An 18,295-nucleotide genomic window follows, 5' to 3' on the forward strand; every position below is an offset into this window, starting at 1 on the left:
GGCCAGGGCTAAGGTACAGATGCGGGGGATGGTTAGATTCACGTAACAAATCTGAGGTGGCTGTACAGGGCATCACGAGTTAAAGGTACTGATACGGCACTTGTCCTCAGTACTTCTGGTCATGAGCCTTCCAGACATGCTTGCTGCAGAGGTGACTAAGATAAGGAGACACTCTCATAAATGGCAATCCCCACGCTGCTGGCTTTTTAAGTGCCAACACTTTTATACATACGGAAGCAAGCCAAGCTACTCACGCTTACGTAAATCTTTAATCTGGAAAAAAGAGCACAACTAGGGCATATATAAATGAAATCGACTTTCAGTACGTTAACACACACCTGGCTTTCTCCAGGTGATTACTCAATGATTTATAACTAAAGCCACTGAGGGCTGGAGAGGAGGATGGAAACAAGTCCATCTTCTGTGGTATGTCTGCAACTACTTCAGTAACATATGTGACGCTACAGCCGAGGGGGCATAGTTTGAGACAGATCTTATGAACCGCAGAACCAAGGCTGGGTCCTCAGCTGGCTCCAGCTCTGTTCACACTTCAGCTGCCTGAACCCTGTCTAGCCAGGCGATAGACAGGCTCCTGTTTAGAGAGAGCTAGGCTTCTCAAGACACTGCTGAGAGCTGAGAGGCCTCTTCTTCAAGCCGAAATATAGCCCTGGATATTGATGTTGAAGGCAAAATGGCAAACTGATTAATTCAGTATAACAATTAAAGGTGACAATGACAACTCCTATGATTTGTATAAGTGGGTGACAAGATTCATAGCCTAGTACTCTGACTGGAAATGCTGTGCCTTTTCTGTCTTATTTTATTGTATATCAACAACCTAAATACCAAAAAGAACCACATTTGAAGATCAAAAATCAAATGTAATCCTCCCCAATACTTGTGTGTCACATAAGAACACTGGACCAGTGAGCAGAATTACATCCAGAGAGTTTTGAGCAATAGAATGGACCAATTATTTTAGAGTAAATGGAAATGCTGTTTTAAGGAACAGGATATTTGTCAGAAGACAGAAAGTAGAGAACTGATGGTTTAATTTGTGCCAAATTGAGCTGCCTTTAAGATATTAATAAAGCTATCAGGGCTGGCCCCATGGCCGAGTGGTTAAGTTTGTGTGCTCTGCTTCGTGGGCCCAGGGTTCACTGGTTGGGATCCTGGGCGTGGACCTAGCACCATTCATCAAGCCATGCTGAGGTGGCATCCCACATAGAATAAGGAGAAGAACCTACAACTAGGATATATACAACTATATAACGGGGAGCTTTTGGGAGGGGGGAAAAAAAAACCAGAAGATTGGCAACAGATGTTAGCTCTGGGCCAATCTTCCTCACCAAAAAAAGTGATACAATTTTTAAAAAAATAAAGTGCTTCACAGATAAAAAGTATTCAATTGGTGTCACTATTTTAAAAAAAGATATTAACAAAGCTGTCAACAGCAGGAATCTGCAGGTGATAACTGTTCGTCTTACTTCAGCACCCTCCACGGATCAGCACAGAAGAGATGTCCAACCACATCTTTTCAGTCCAGCTTCTCAGACACATTCATGAACATGGAAACACAGGCGGATTATTCTCGATTTTATCTATGGATTTTATATTTTACATTTAAAAACACTTCACCAGTCTGTGAATGGGTTCCATGGCACAAGAAGGGATGAAGAATCCGTGGTGATGATATTCAGACCGTATCTATCACAGAGCAAAGTAACTATATTATTATTTAAGTCCAAGTCTGTAAAGCCGATGCGTTTCAAAGAGTGTGTAGGAATATAAAATTCTCCTAACTTTGGTAAAGTCTTGTACCCAACACATCGGGCAAAGAAGTTTTTCTAAGAAGAGTTGTTACATATGAGAAATATGAGTTACTAACTTTAGAAGGACCATAATAAATGTGCAATAAAACCAATTATAATGTAATGTGCATAATTTAATCCTTACTAATGATTCAGCAGTCATTTCTAAACGTGACACTGTCTCAATATTATTATTATGAGAAAAAACTATCATTTTTCTATGGAAGTGAACAATAGTATTCTTGTCAATAGAATGCTAAATAACAAAGGAGCGCACTACACTGTTTTGGTATTGATTGCTTAAGAACTTACTTAGATTCTCACTTGGTCTCCTTTTTTTTAAGGAATAGGAACAGTAAAGGAGAATCACCTAATTTTAGATGAGAAAAAATTCTCAGATATTGTCAAACAGTTTCCTTTCCCCTCCTTCCTCCACAAGATAAAAATGACTCCAACAAGGGCCGGCCCCGTGGTATAGAGGTTAAGTTCAGTGCGCTCCACTTTGGTGGCCCAAGTTCACAGGTTCAGATCCTGAGTGCAGACCTACACCTCTTGTCAGTCATGCCGTGGCAGCAACCCAAATATAAAGTGGAGGAAGATTGGCACAGTTGTTAGCTCAGGGCTAATCTTCCCCAGTGAAAAAAAAAAAAGACTTCAACAAGCCAGCCAGCCAAATCTTGATAAATGCCTATTATGTGTTGGACACCTTGCAAGGAAGTGGAGATCCAGTGATGAACAGGATACTAGGGTCCCTGGCCTTGTGGAGTTTAAATGCTAAAAGGGAAGACAACTAACAATGATCAAATAAACAAACAAATGAAACACCCATATAACTAACTTAAAATATTCTTAAAATCACACAGGGAGTTGGAGGCAAAGCCCCACCTGTGCTCATGTTTCCTCCTGCTAATCCAGTGTTCTACTACAGCAGGATGCCAGGATCTCAAAACAAAGGAAAGAAATCCAAGAGAAAATGCAGACTAAAGAGAGACAGACAAGGTTCAGAAAGAGGAAACTTCACCGTGCTCTGAGGGCAGGGGATTTCCCTGGTACATCTTTTAATTTAGCATTGCCAACCCTCTCTGTAATCGTTCCTCAGACAAAATAAACCAGAAAACGAAAAATAAAGTTGCTGCAAATCTGCTGATAACGGAAACTAAAGCAGAATGGACACTAAGTCCTCTGCTCTTTTCCTCACAAGCTCCCAACCCTCACGCACACACTCTGCTGATTGTGGAACATTTTCCTAACTTCCTATAGAAAAATCAATTCCTCCCAAGGACTTAAAGCCTTGAAAGAGATTCCAATTCTTTTATTATTGGCTGCCAAATGGGTCTGTCAGGGCAAAGGGCAATCCCCCACGGTCCCTTCTGCTCATCATTTTCACAGTGTTGAAGGTGAAACATACCACTGATTTAATTCCAGGTTGTAATTACCAAAGGGACGCAGTCGAGGCTGATGTTTATAGCTCAGCTCTTGGCTGAACAAAATGGGGGAAAGCATTCCCGGGCTTCCACCTAACAGGCGCCATTATTTCTCCACAGGGGCTCTGATTCTGGCCGACTCTTGAAACAATCCTCATTGGAGAATGACCAACCAAACCAAAATTTAAATGCATTTTTAAATAGATTTCTCGTCTCTCCCTGGACAAGGGCAATGGAATATATATAATTGCAACAGGTTTTATCCATTAACTAATCCCCAAAACAATGGAATGAGGTAAAGTGTGTACTTCTGCTATAACCCCCAAAACACTTATTTTAACTACTATCTGAAATTTTCAGGTTACATCAATTTGGAAAAAGAAGAGATGGTTTCCCAAATGACAGAAAATTAACTTGGATGTTTCACTTTTTCTTTTTTATATGCTTTTTTAACCTTTGGGTCTACGTGAAGCTTTTCCCTGTAACATTTGAAAAATGTTTCATAAATTACTATGGAGGCATGGAAAATGAAACTCAAGACATCTGTTTAAGAAATTTTTATATATAAATTATTCAAAAAGTTAATGATGAAGTTAAAAAAACTGAGAAAAACCATGGCCAGTATAGAATAAAAGGAAAAATTTGCTTCATACTATGTGATCTCAACATGGGTTCAGGAAGGCAAATGGCCAAACTGTCACTGAAATTGTTCTAACAGTCTTCTTCATTGCAACAGCTACCGCTCAGTGAACGCCCACTGGGCTACACACCTCACATGACATCTCTCTTAATGCTCATCTCTACCACATCAAGTAGGTATTCCCATATGTGGGGAAAGAATCTGTAAAAGTTACACGGGAGCAGCCATGGCGGGATGTGAAACAGGCCTCTCCAAGTAATGTCCATGGTCTTCCCAACTGTAGGATTTGCCCTGTATTCCCATGGTTTCAACCCTAATCAGACTAACAACGTTTATATATAATGGAAATGATGGTGATGAGTGTGATAAGACTGAACTCCCTCTTACCTAAATCCACTTTCTGACAACTGGAAAAAAAAGCCTAAATTTTTTCTCAAGTTGAAGCCCTCAGATTACTTTTTCCTCAAACACCTCCCAGCCTTGCACTAAAAAGTAAAGCACAAAACACACACATACAACATGGAAGAGCCTATGACAGCAGAGCCTGCTGAGTTGGAATGACAAGATTCCTCTGTTCTCCTCCCCTAAGTCCACAGTATCTTTAAAGTAAATGGGTTCAGTCCTTCTCAACCTAGGAACACATAGTGCTGTTGACTGCACCTCAGAGCAGAACACAGTTGTCCCTTCAACTCCAGATATTCGTCTTATGGTAAGATTATCTGCTCATTACTGACATTTGTATTTTGTCAATTTGATCAATTTATCTTTACAGCACTTTCAGCTAGTGAATTATGTAATGAATGCTACAATCAAGAACTCCTCCATTGACTCAGCTGAGACTTACTAATGTAACATCTTTAATCATTTACTTGCCTCCCTCTTCAATTTTCTTAGAATAACGGGCCGTCTCATAAGTGAGTAGCTGGTATTTTAGTACTGGAGATGCATAAGAAGGCACAGCACACATCCACACTCACACTGTCAGAAAGCAACGCAAGATAAAGTAAATGCATCCATCAAGGCAGGCTCTGTCGCTGACTTCGAGATCACATCATAGTGGGAAACAGGGCAGTAAACTCAGAAACAAACCCCTGGGTTGCAATCCTGGTTCTACTCAGGGTCTCAGCTTCCTCGTGTGGAAAATCAGACTGGTGAAAACCAGAGATGAAGACAAGCACTCAGCACAGTGCACATCCTACAGAGGAGTTACTAACATTGTCACCTCCAGCACCAAGATAGGCTGGGCCATTTTCTCAGCTGTCCCACTGTTTGCTGATTAATAATTAGGACTAGTCATTATCTTTCCCTCCCTCTTTCTTTTACAACAGCTTTATGAGATACAATTTACATACTATAAAATCTGTCCTTTTAAAGTGTCTGATTCAGTGGTTTTTAGTCTATTCACAGACTTGAGTGACCATCACCATTACTGACTTCCAGATCACTTTCATCACCCCCAAAGAAATATCACACCCTTAAGCAGTCACTCACTAATTATGTCTCCTCTAGCCCCTGGCAACAACTAATCTACCTTCAGTGTCTATGGATTTGCCTATTTAGGACGTTATATATAAATGGAATGATAGGGTATACAGCATTAGTGTCTGGCTCCTTTCACTTAACACAGTATTTTCAAGGTTCATCCATGTTTTAGCATATATCAGTACTTCATTCCTTCTTATGGCTGAAATGATATTCCAGTGTATGGTTATGACACATCATGTTTATCTATTCAAAAGCAGACAGACATTTGGGTTGTTTCCACTTTGGAGCTATTATCAATAATGCTGCTGTGAACATTCAGGTATAAGTTTTTGTGTGGAAATGTATTTTTCTTTCCTCTTGGGTATATGTCCAGGAGTGGAATAGCTGAGTCATATGGTGACTCTCTATTTAACAATTTGAGGAAATGACAGATCGTTTTCCAAAGCAAGTGTACCATTTTACACTCCCACATGCAGTGTATGAGGGTTCCAATTTCTCCATAACCCTACCAACACTTGTTATTATCTATCTTTTTGACTAAAGCCATCCTAGTATGTGTGAAGTACATTGCATTGTGGTTTTGATTTGCATTTCCCTCACGGATAATGACGTCCAGTAACTTTTCATATGCAAATTGGCCATTTGATAGCTTCTTTGGAGAAATGTCTATTCTGATCCTTTGCCCATTTTCAAATTGAGTTGTCCTTTTATTCTGGATTTGTAGGATTTCTTTATATATTCTAGATACAGGTTGCTCCTGAAATATATGATTTACATATATTTTCTCCCACTCGATGAATTTTCCTTTCATTTTGTTGATGGTGTCCTTTGAAGCACAAAAAGTTTTAATTTGGATGAAGTCAAATTTACCTATTTTTTTTCTTTTGCTGCCTGTGCTTTTGGTGTTACACCTAAGAATCCTTTGTCTAATCCAAGGCTACAAAATTTTACTCCTAGAGTTATATAGTTTTAGCTCTTACGCTTATGTCTATAATCCGTTTTGAGTTAATTTTTGTATATGGCATGAGGTAGAGGTCCAATTTCATTCTTTTGCATTTGCATATCCAGTTGTCCTGGCACTATTTGTTGAAGAAACTATCCCTTCCTCTTCTGAATTGTCTTGGCACTCCTCTCTCTGTCAAATCCACATTCAGAACTTGCCGGTATACATCACTCTGATCCAGCAAATTTTCCAGCTATCAGTTGTTTTATTGTTCTACTTGAACCTGCAAATCTATGAACCTGTCCTATATTTACTTTATCTCAGGTTGGCCAATCGCATATATTTAAAAACGCTTATCCCTTATCAAGTACCTACTATGTACCAGGCCGTGTTCTAGTTTCTCAGATATAGTCCCAGTGAGGCGCTAAGAGTTCTTGGGGATGGTTATAAAATGTATTGTATTTCATGACAAAGATGGAGACAAAGTGCCAAAAATGCTGAAAAAACAGAACAATCATTTCTGTGTTGGAGCTTCTGAAAGGGTCACAATGAGGAGGGGCATTTGAATGAGAAGGACTGAACTGTCAGACAAAGAGGGGCTCTAGAGTATTCCAAGAAGAGGGAAATAATGGGCACAGAAGTATGTAGTTGAGAAAAGGCCAGATGTATCCAGGGGACAGAAGTTTAAGGAGGCAGCAATGTGGGGCAACAGGTAGAGGTCACCCTGGAAAGGAGAGCAGGGTTGAGTATCAAGGATCCATAATCTACATTAGAGAACTCGAACTCCACTTCTATGCAATGTACGCCCAACTCTAGACCTGAACAAGGAAGTCACATGTATTTGAGGAAAAGGACTGTGGGAATAAGAGATAGAACTGACTCCCATAGGGACACACTAGTATTGGGCATTTCTCACATTACGTCCAGGTGGGAGGGGAATTTTTTTTTTTTTTTGATGATTCTTCCTTTCTACAACTGCAGGACAACAATGCGTTTTTCTCCTTAGATCTCCTGGGGCTGAGAAGTCTCCTAAGACATTTTATACTTGGTTCCATCCTCCTCATTTCGTTGAAGTGTGTATGCAGTCAGCCTTAAAGAAGACGTTGTACATACATCCTATCAGTTTCTCAATTTTCTTCATAGTCATCATCTCTATTACTCAGACGCTTTCCTGTCAAATATCATTAAAGATATAGTGCTACCACCGAAGGTCATCAACTCTGGGCCCATCCTCTGACCAGGGAGCCCAATCTAAATGGAGCTGAAGACATGCCTCACAGACTGCTTCTCTTTTTCAATTCAGAATCCAAATTATTCCATTTTTACTATTCTTCCAATATCTTCCAGCACTTTCTGCGATAATTCTCAGTTGAGAAAGTGTCTCACGATGCTTCCATCATCAGCTTTATGAAAGTGAGTTTACAGCTCTGCTTCTACTCTTTCTACTTGAATTTTCTATAGACGTTTCAGAACGAGAAATATACCACAATCTGAAATTCTCTGTTTTTTCTAGGACTCCCAATAAATGTTTTGCAGTTAGTACAATCACAGCAACACCACTAGCAAGAAAAAGCACGGTGCAGCTTCTCTCCGTGAGAACATTCAACTTTTCACTGGTATTCCTTAAATGGACCTTTAGCATAAAAGGAGGTGTTATTCCTGCCATCACAATGGTGAGAACTGTACTCTGCTTCAATGGAATGAAACATTTCCTCAAAATAGAGGAGAAGACATAATGGAATTCTACATTCCTTGTTTTTTTCTGTTACTTAACTGGTGACGTGACGTCACGTGTTCTAGCCACAAGGGCCTGGTCTCCACCCTTTTCTCCCCACAGTGATTCTTATTTACAAAGACTTGTGTAGAACGAGTCATTTATTTGCAACAGGGGGAAGACTGGCCAACATTCTGGCTACTCAAAAAGAAAAAAGATGTCAAATTGGCTCATGTAAAAGTAGGAATGGAAAAAATGAAATTATAGTGGCTGCACTATGGCTTAGTGAAGAAATGGATAAGTTTTTACATCAGAGAAAGATAAATCTTCTTTGATTCCTGCCTGCACTTCACAGTAATTTTCCTATGTAGCTGCCAATTTTTTTCACCCTAGCAAAATCATTAAAAACTGAAAATTACAGATTTTGAAACCACTTTAAAAGCAGACAGAGAAACAGAGACAGAATAGAAAGAAAAAAAGAAATCTGGAAGGACATAATCTAAAAAATGTTAACACAATGATTATCTTCTGTGGGCAGTAAAATTATAAATATTTTCTTTTTTGTACTCTTCTATCTTTTCTGATTTTTTCCCAATGAGTAAAGGATGCCTTTATAATCAGTAAAAAAGAACAGAAGAGGCAAAGAGAGAGAAAAAGAGTTGGTAGTTAGGTATTTGGAAGAAAGTTGTACAGGGAGAAGCATGAGGCGTTCACCTGTGCCGAGCCCAGGACAAAAGCTACAGTATATAATGACACCCCCGTTCCAGGCACGGTGAACATTTTAAACCTGATTCAGGTATAGGATAGAATTTTATCCTTTAACATTTTGAAATTGCTATTACTTTTCCATTGTTATTGCTATTTTACTTCAGAGAAAATCAAATTTCAGAGAAATATTAGTACAAACAGCCAAGTTCTCACATCATACTCAGTAATTCATCAAGCCCAGGTCATGCCACACTATGGAGGAATGGGACTCCCATAATAGAGGGCAGGCCCTATTTAGGTTAGCAATGTCTCCTTTGATATTTTTACTAATAAGTCTCTGCATTTTTTCCCCCAGCAAATTGTGGTACAGATGGAAGGAAATCTCTCAGGCAGCAGACTCTATGAAGGAATCACTGTCAAACGGTCAAGTGTGAAACCCACTGCGGCTAAGGGCAGCCCAGCAGCCTGCTTTGTTTTCCTCCCTCCGAATCTCTTGCAAGTCAAGTAGCAGGACTCAGGAAAGGCTGTATGGCACCACAAAAAGGATGACAACTCTAGCATTATCCTAACTAAATTCATCCTGGAATACGCTTCTGAAACCTCAACATATATTCTCTTGGAACAATGACAGTGCCCATAGTGAGTGGAAAAGTCCATCAAATAGTTCACCTGTGAGATGTAACCTGGAGGCACATGGATGGGAGGAATGGATCCATTGGGTGACATCATGGGAACTTCAGCAGGTCCTAAAAGAGGCAAGAGTAACATATTAACACTTGAAGAAACATAGATTATTCAAAATAATCATTGGTTATTTCCAAAATATTACCAAAACTTAAGAGAATTAATCACTTTGACTATTTTCTCTTCAGTAATTGGTACACTGTGCCTTAAACTTGAAACCACACATAAAAACAAATTCTTCAGCTATTCAAGTCGGGGGGAGGGGGAAACTATGAGCATCTTTATAAATATTTAATAATTCCTAAAGCTTCAAGTTCCATAAACCAAGGCTGTTCAGGTAAGAGTACTCTAACAAAGTGGGGCAAAGTTTCCTTTTTTTTCTTTTGACTTTAAAAGAATGTATTATTAAAAAATGCTTAAACAAATAACTTTTTAAATGAGTTGATCTCCTCTAGTTTAAAAAGCTCCCATAGACTTTGGGTCTACAATTTTCATTTCGATTAACATGCCATTAATCGGAAATAGAAGAAACCTTTAAAACACTGAATTTGGTATGCCTCATGTTATAAGGCAGGGAAAAAAATACATCATATTTTAAATCTAGGCACTATTAGGAATATTCATGCGAAATTTACTTGGATTACGTCAAAGTAAAGCATTCAATTAACGAGAGGTTAGTTTCAAAATATTAAATTCAACAAATGTTAATCACATGTCTAAGACAAACAACGAATGGCAAGGCAACACTCAGTTACCTAAGACCCAGACTGAGTTAATATTTAATTACAAAGAAACGGAGTGTCATAACATCGAAATCAACTTCTGACCCCCTTCCAAAGGTCCTACGATTAAATGGTTTGCCTAGAAGGGCAAGAACCTCACGGTCACTCGTTTTCAGTTTGGTAGCTGGCTTCCCCATTTAGCACCCCACTTCCCAACTGTCAATCCAAACTGTGTTTCTAGTCTGAGATGCGACTTCCTGGCTCCAAGTGCCTTGTGTTGTTTATTTGCTTTCTCCTAATGTGTGTGGTGCTGCCGGCAATGAAAATTGCCCAGCTGTAACAAAAACCAAGAAAAATACAACACGTTTCTTGGCAAAAGAAGACAGATCCTGCCACCCAGTGCTGCATTTACATGTAAGCATAATGCACCTTTCACCTCACAGTACAAAGCAGTGTTATAACCACTTCACAGGAGAGGAGTAGCGGGGGATGTGGAGGGACAGTAATGCTGGCGTGCCTGTCAACAGGGCCGCAAGTATGGGAAAAAACGCGGGAGCAGGGCAGAAAAGATGTTAATATTTACATGTTTACATTCTATGTATAAACATACACAAATCCACAGCGGACTCTCACATGCTAACACACCAACAATCATCTGAAGCAGAAGATGACGATGGCCTAAGAATGGATAACGGCATGACCCCATAAGGATGATTTAAACTAATACATCCACCACCACTGAAGGCACTTTCCCAATCCATCTTCCAAATCCATCTTTCTCATCAGCTGCGGCATTTTTGCCAAAACCATCAAGACATTTAGGTATATACTAAATATTTTTATTTCAATTAAATCACTAAAAAAAAATCATAGACAATTATCTCAGCCTTCTAGCCTGAGCACTATGTGAAATCCAACGGTCAATGTCCTTGGCTCTATAAGCAAGTGTCAAGAGCATGGCCTCTGCCTGGTTTCATCCTCCAGCTCACTATTCATACTGGTTGGGTGACGTCGGACAATTCACTTATTAGCCTTTCTGAGCCTCACTTCTCAACAGTTATAAATAAGAATAACAATTCCTACCTCACTGGGTTGGGTTTAAAGATTACATTCAATAATACATGCAAAAGCACTTAGAGCAATGCATGGCACAATAATTACTCATCAAAATGTTAGGAATCTTCACAATTTCTTAAAAATTTTATTTATAGCTTTTTGTTATAATTACATTGTTAAGTACTGATTTCTTTAATAGCACACGTCCCTGTACCGCATAAAATCAACAAGTATACACTTCACACAATATTGACTTAAGAGGCAAACCTTCCCCATCAGATAAATATCAAATATTTCACAGAACAGAGTATGAAAAGAAAAGCTACTACCTCAATAAAGTATTGCTTTTTAATCACCAAAATGTATACCAGGCAAACAGTCTCTTAACCCCAGGCATGACCCCCAAAACTGTTAAAGTCATTTGTATAAAATGCTTTAAAGAATGTAGGACAAGTAAGTGATTTACAGCCGGAAAATGTTTTCTTCCTGGCCTTGATTTCAAAAGTAGCCAAATGACTTTAACATGCTTATTCCCCCTTCCTCTTGTCAGTGTCATCAAAACTCTTTCAAAGGGCATTGTGAAATTTACAGTAATGGCTTCTGAAATTCAACTGTGCCTTGGAACCCCAAGGTTCCTCTCCTTTCTGAAATAAACCACTGCACCCACAGGCATTCAGGAGTTCAAAAACTAGTCTAAAAAAAAAAAAAGATCCCATTCACAATGGTGGTATGAGAAAAGTTACTGTCTCTCTAAATACTTATCTGCCAATCAGTGAGGCTGCCTGTCCTCTGCTCAACTGTCTGTGTTTGAGAACCTCCTGATACTATTCTAACTCTTCCCTAATTAAAACACAAGCTATGTTCCTAAACTTCTACAACTACGAGGTCCTTTTGACTTGTTTTTAATTGATACCCTCAAGACATACAAGACTGAAAGGATATAGCCCTCAGAATATGGTGAAAAATGGTTCTCTTCTTGCTCAAACCACTAACACCGGCTATAAGGAAAAAAAAAAGCCACACAATCTTCTCAAACAAACCAACTTCCTCTCTGACTATATTGGAAAATCACTGAACTATTAAACTTTTTGAAAAAAGTTTTTAGATCTCTTAAGGTATTTGGAGCCCCCTTTAATTAAACACTCTTGTTACGTACAAACAGGTCTACAAAGATATATGGACGTACAGATTAAATAATTTTAAAACAAATGTAAACAAACATACTTCCAAAATACTGTCAGTGAGTTTTTTTCTTTTTTTGAGAAACTAATTAAGAAGCTCCGCTAGAGACCACATGAACTCTTCCACAGACAGATGAAAAATGTCACATACACAATTTCTAGAACTGGAAGTAGAATGTTCGGTAAGAGCCAAGCAACACCATGAAAAAATGCCTTGGGAATTTTGATCAATTTCAGGTTTTAGGCTGTGATTTCAACAGTCAAGAATTTCTTTTTTTCATTGAACAGATGTGAGACACAAACAAGAACTATGATTGGTGTATAGTCATTAAAAATTTTAAATGCAATATGCAAGTACATAGTGTAACATCTTAAAAATCTGCTAGCATGTTAATGAATTGATTTTTCATTTAGTACTTACGGCAAACCTTGAACGAGAAAGGTTGGCAAGCTGCTTAATTATTCAATCAATAATTCATGCAACGATCCTATGACTTTATTCCCACATCAAAGAGACTGAAGGAAAGCCCAGCAATATGGTATTTTTAGGACCACACATGCTCATGGAGAGCTTCTGAGCCCCCGCCAAGGCTGTGGGCCCATTCTGTCTCACTCTGTGTTTCTTCCCTCCTACCAGGGATCCCCCAGAGCTCACACATTTACTTAACCCTTGCTCTGATGCTATCTGCAGAATATTCACCCATTCTGGGAGCAGAGTTAACTGGACTGACTCGAGGTAAATGTACAAATAGAGGTTTAGATACCTAAAAGTGGTGGAAAGTGGGAATCCAGGCTATAAATTATCAATTAAACGAACCTCAGAAAAAGACCAGCTATAAATAATTGATTATATCACAATTCTGGACATGTTTAAATAGCATTTTTATAAGCTAAGTACTCACTATGAGGTAACAAGTAGTGAATAAATAGAATTTTATTATCACACTTGTCTGTAAACTGCTACTGGTGTGTCCAATTGGCTATTTTCAACAACAGCCTTTAGCAGCAATACATCACATTCTTATCTTATTACCTTAAATATTATCTTGTTCAAAAAGCATGTAAAGGGACCAAGATCACAACACAGCAAGATAAAAGAAAACTAATGAGAAAAATACAGCAAAGGCAAAATAGTGATGTTATAAAATCCAATAAACTCTGTAAAAGTGACCCTCGAGTCTTTCTAAATAAGTCAAAAGAGAGAAATTCTTGCTGGAAGGAATAGTCATAAGGACAAGGCTACAGCTAGTAGGTAAGCAGATAATTATGGTGAAAATAATTACCACTAGAAACTGTCTAAATAAAAGTGTACGTGCGCTGTTTGCCATGAGTCTAAGACTGAATATGAAATGTGAGGTCTTCTGATGAATCTTGTGAATGTCTAATAAAGAATTTCCAATTATTCATGGTGACTCAAGACACGTAGACAAGCTAAGAGATTATGTAGGCACTTTGGGGACCACTGACGTTCTTTTCTTAATTATTCAACACTGATTAATCCCACAAGAGAACTAAAAGGAATAGAAAGATAATGACACACAGGTTCTAACCTCCAAGAAGCTTAACCTCTAGTGCAACAGTTCTTAAATGTTAGCAAGCATCAGAATCACCCTGAGGGCTTCTTAAGATCCAGACTGCTGAGCTCCACTTCCCACAGTTTCAGAATCAGCAGGTCTGGGGTGGCTCCCAAGAGTTAGCATTTCTAACAAGTTCTCAGGTGGTATAGCTGCCGCTGTCCAGGGGCCACACTTTGACTACCTCTGACTTAGTGGGTTAAAAGACGGTAAGCATCCACAGCAGACATCATTCTCAACAGTTAAAGACTGAAAGCTTTCCCCCTAAGATCAGGAACAAAACAAGGATGCCCATTTTCACCACTGCGATTCAACACTGTACGAGAAGTTCTGGCCAGAACAATTAGGCTTAAAAAAGGGCATCCAAATTAGGAAGGAAGAAGGGACACTCTATTTGCAGATGACATAATCCTATGCAGAGAGAACCCCAAGACTTCCATTAAAAGACCTACTAAAGCTAATAAATGAATTCAGTAAGTTTGCAAGGTACAACAGCCACATACAAGTCAACTGCGTTTCCATAAACCAGCAGCGAACAATGTGAAAAGGAAATTAAGAAAACAAGTCCATTTTTTACAACAGCATCCAAAAGAATAAAAGATGTGGGAATGAATTTAACCAAGGGGGTGAAAGACTTTCCAACAAACTACAAAACACCGCTAAAAGAAACTGAAGACAACCTAAATACACGGGATGAATGAACACCCAAATAAAGACGTGGAACGGAAGACTCAACATCGTTAAGATGGCAATGCTACTCAAAGCAGTCTACAAGGCCAATGAAATTTCTCTCAAAATTCTAATGGTCTTTTTGGCAGAAATGGAAAAGCCAATCCCCAAATTCACATGGAATTGCAAGAGGTCCCAAACAGAAAGAATAAACTTGGAGCCCTGACAACATACAAAAATAGACTCAAAATGGATCACAGACCTAAATATAAGACGTAAAATCACAAAACTCAAAACAAAACACAGGTATATTTTCATGATGCTGTACTCAAAAGCACAAGCAACAACAACAAAATAAACCAGACTTCATAAAAATTAAAGACTTTTATCAGCAAAGTGAACAGACAATATAGAATGGAAAAAAATGTCTGCAAATCATATATCTGATAAGAGACCTATATCACAAATATATAAAGAATTCTCACAACTCAACAAAAAGACAAACAACCCCATTTGAAAATGGGCAAAGGGCTTGAGCAGACATTTCACCAAAGATATACAAAGAGCCAAGAAGCACATGAGAAGACGCTCAACATCATTAGTCATTAGGGAAATGCAAATCAAAACCACAATGAGCTATCGCTTCACACGCACTAAGATGGCCATTCTCAGAAAAACGGAAAATAAGTGTCGGCAAGGAAGTGGAGAAATTGGAACTCTGTACAATTGCCAGTAGGAATGTAAAGCGGGACAGCTGCTGTGGAAACCAGTTTGGCACTTCCTCAAAAAGTTAAACATAAAATTAGCATATGACCCAGCAATTCTACTCCTAGGGATATACCCAGAAGAATCGAAAACTGAGACTCAAACATGTACATGTACACACATGTTCACAGCAGCGCTATTCACAACAGCCAGAAGGTGGAAACAGCCAAAACGTCCTTTAGGGGATGAAGGATAAATAGAATGTGATATAATACAAACAATGGAATATTACTCAGCCATAAATAGAAATGAAGTACTGATCTATGCTACAATGTGGATGAACCTTGAAAACATTATGCTAAGTAAAAGAAGCCACATACAAAAGGTCACAAATCGTGTGATTCCATTTACACGAAATATCAAGAATAAAAAAACCAGTAGAGACAGAACTCAAATCTGTCGTTTCCAAGGGTTAAGGAGTGGGAGGGATTTGGGAAGCAACTGCTTAATGGGTGCAGTTTCCTTTCGGGATGCCGAAAATGTTTCAGAACCAGATAGAAGCAGTGATTGCACAACACTGTGAATGTACTAAATGCCAATGAATTAAAATAATTCATTTTATGTTATGTGCATTTCACCTCAATAAAAATATTTTTTTTTAAAAGAGAGACGAGCATGTAACTAAAGAATGGTAAGACAGTAAAACTGGGGTTGCTAATAATCTACCAAAAAGCAACAGAGTACAAATCTCCTAGAACACATCCTCATTCCTTCCACATTCATATTTGGGAGGATGCTATTTCTAGACACTGTGCTATGCGAAGACCAGTAAAACGCATTCTCTATCCTCAAAGGACTGACAGGCTAATTATGGGGATACAGACATATAAACAAATAAACACAAGGAGGCACTTCGGCACTGTTTAAATTTAGCAAGATTTTAAAAGATGATCATCCCGTGGACACGTAAGCAGTTACAGAAGTGATCGGTTAAAAGGCCCTTAGGATTTCGTAGACATCTCACTGTTTTGCAAATAAAGAAACTGAGGCACAGAAGCACACCGAGCAGCAGGCAGATGATGAAACAACAGGGTCTAGAACTCAATTCTTCTAGTTTTTAGCCCAATGTTGTTTCTAATTTTACCTTCCTTCAAGAATAAAATTTGCTGTTCCTGAAAACGCTGCTGTAAAGTCATTTTCTCTCAAGGGTTAATTTTCATACACAGCCAGGTATAGATGACACATTTCTCTGACTCAGATACACTGGTCTCTCCAACCTGTAACAAGGTCTTCTTCCCAAAGGCATCCTGCCAGAGAGGAAAGAGGCTGGAAAGAGCAGAATCTGAGCACACAAAGAAGAAAAGCCTGCGAGCTGGTGAGGCCTGTGTTCAGTGTGGGCTCTACCATTCCTAGCACGACCTTGGGCAAGTTACTTAAAATCTCTGACTGATCAGCACTTTTCCAACCTACAAAAAGGGATGACCAGAGCTACTGTCAATGGTTGTTCTGAGAACTGGAAAATGTAATGCATATAAAGTACCTAGCACAGTGGATTGCCAAATAATGGGATTTCAAAACAACTTTAACACTGTGCCACAGAAGAAAAATACTGCATGAACAAAGAGGTTAACAGAGAGTAATTATTTACCACAGAGACAAAGAATTACCTAGTTTCTCAAATGAGCAAGTTAGTTGTTTTGTTCTCCACATTTTCTCTTCTAAAAACACGTCCCTATCTTGTAGCTTGGAAATACTACCTCCCTTTTTAGAATGTAACATATTCGAGATACATGAATTATAATTATAATTATTAAAAACTAAAGACCAAAGAATGGCTGCTTTCCCATAGTTATCTACTTCTCCATCCCCAATCCAAACCCTCTACTTCTCCCCAAATTACCTGTTATCTTTCCCTAGTTTCTAGGAAACCTTAGAAAGTTGGGCGTGCCTAACACGCTAAATGTCCTGAGACAGGTCTATCTAAATCAAGCACCAGCCCTTGTTTTCTGAAAGTCGATCCTCCACATCTCTCTGACATTGGCTCTATTACAAGAATTTCTAGTCTGGCTCACCCATTGTCCTGAAAAGTGGCAAGTGATCATAACAACAAATTGCCCAACGACTAAAGATTCCTGCGGAAACCTTCCTGAAGTAAACCACTACCAAGAACCAAAACTGAGTTACTGACAGAATTCATGAAGAATGGGTCACCACTATCTTATCATTTAACCATTTCAAAATGCAAGAAGGTGCCATATCAGTTAAGAAATCTGTTTCACCAATTTGAAACATAAGTCTTTTTTCCCCACATATTCCCCTTTGAACTTGTTTTGCTATTAAAAGGGTATCAGGAGCTGGGAGACAAGGGTTTAATTCTCACATAAGACTAAACTTCATAAATCCAAATTTTCCTCAATTTCAAAAAAATTGAGGTATCTACCAAAACTACTTTATCAAGTTGTTTTAAGGCTTAAATGTTAATGAAATCTATGTAATTACTGTGTGATCACAATATCGGTTAATATTTTATTGAATTCAATTCAATAAACAATTATTGTGCAAGATGCTGTAAGGAATTAAAAGCCATGCAGAGGATGTTACAACAGATATGTTACTAACAAACTACTACATAAACAAGCGGCAATTGTTTCATTAGAAGCCAAGAGTTCTGGAGCTGGACAATAAAAATTATCCATGGGGTGGGCAGAAGGAGCATATTTAAAACTCTTACTGACTGGCAATGAATGGTAAAGGAAGTTGGCAAGTCCATTCATAACAGGCGTGATAGCCTAACACAGTTTTTAAAAGAACTTGATTTAAATTCAGGGCTACAGAAATACAAGCTGTAGGACTGTCAAAGATATTGGGTACTATGAGACAGGCCGGTAACACAGCCTTCGACTCCTGGTTTCAGAACTCTGGATTGCTGCTTTGTTCGGTTCCACAAACCTTTCTAGTTGCCAGACCCTGTGCAGGATG

The 18,295-nt window shown here is 38.7% G+C and overlaps 1 protein-coding gene across 5 annotated transcripts in view; it reads right to left on the reverse strand.

Moving 5' to 3' along the window:
• FNDC3B (fibronectin type III domain containing 3B) overlaps positions 1-18,295 on the reverse strand; it is a 330,867-nt gene that overhangs the window by 151,115 nt on the left and 161,457 nt on the right. For all 5 annotated transcript variants that reach the window (XM_014866810.3, XM_014866812.3, XM_070509439.1 and 2 more), the window contains one exon: positions 9,395-9,471. In XM_014866810.3, the coding sequence (XP_014722296.2) occupies positions 9,395-9,471 (77 nt within the window). The remainder of the gene's footprint in view (positions 1-9,394; positions 9,472-18,295) is intronic.

This window comes from Equus asinus, chromosome 5 (assembly GCF_041296235.1).
Source record: "Equus asinus isolate D_3611 breed Donkey chromosome 5, EquAss-T2T_v2, whole genome shotgun sequence".
Classification (NCBI taxonomy): domain Eukaryota; kingdom Metazoa; phylum Chordata; class Mammalia; order Perissodactyla; family Equidae; genus Equus; species Equus asinus.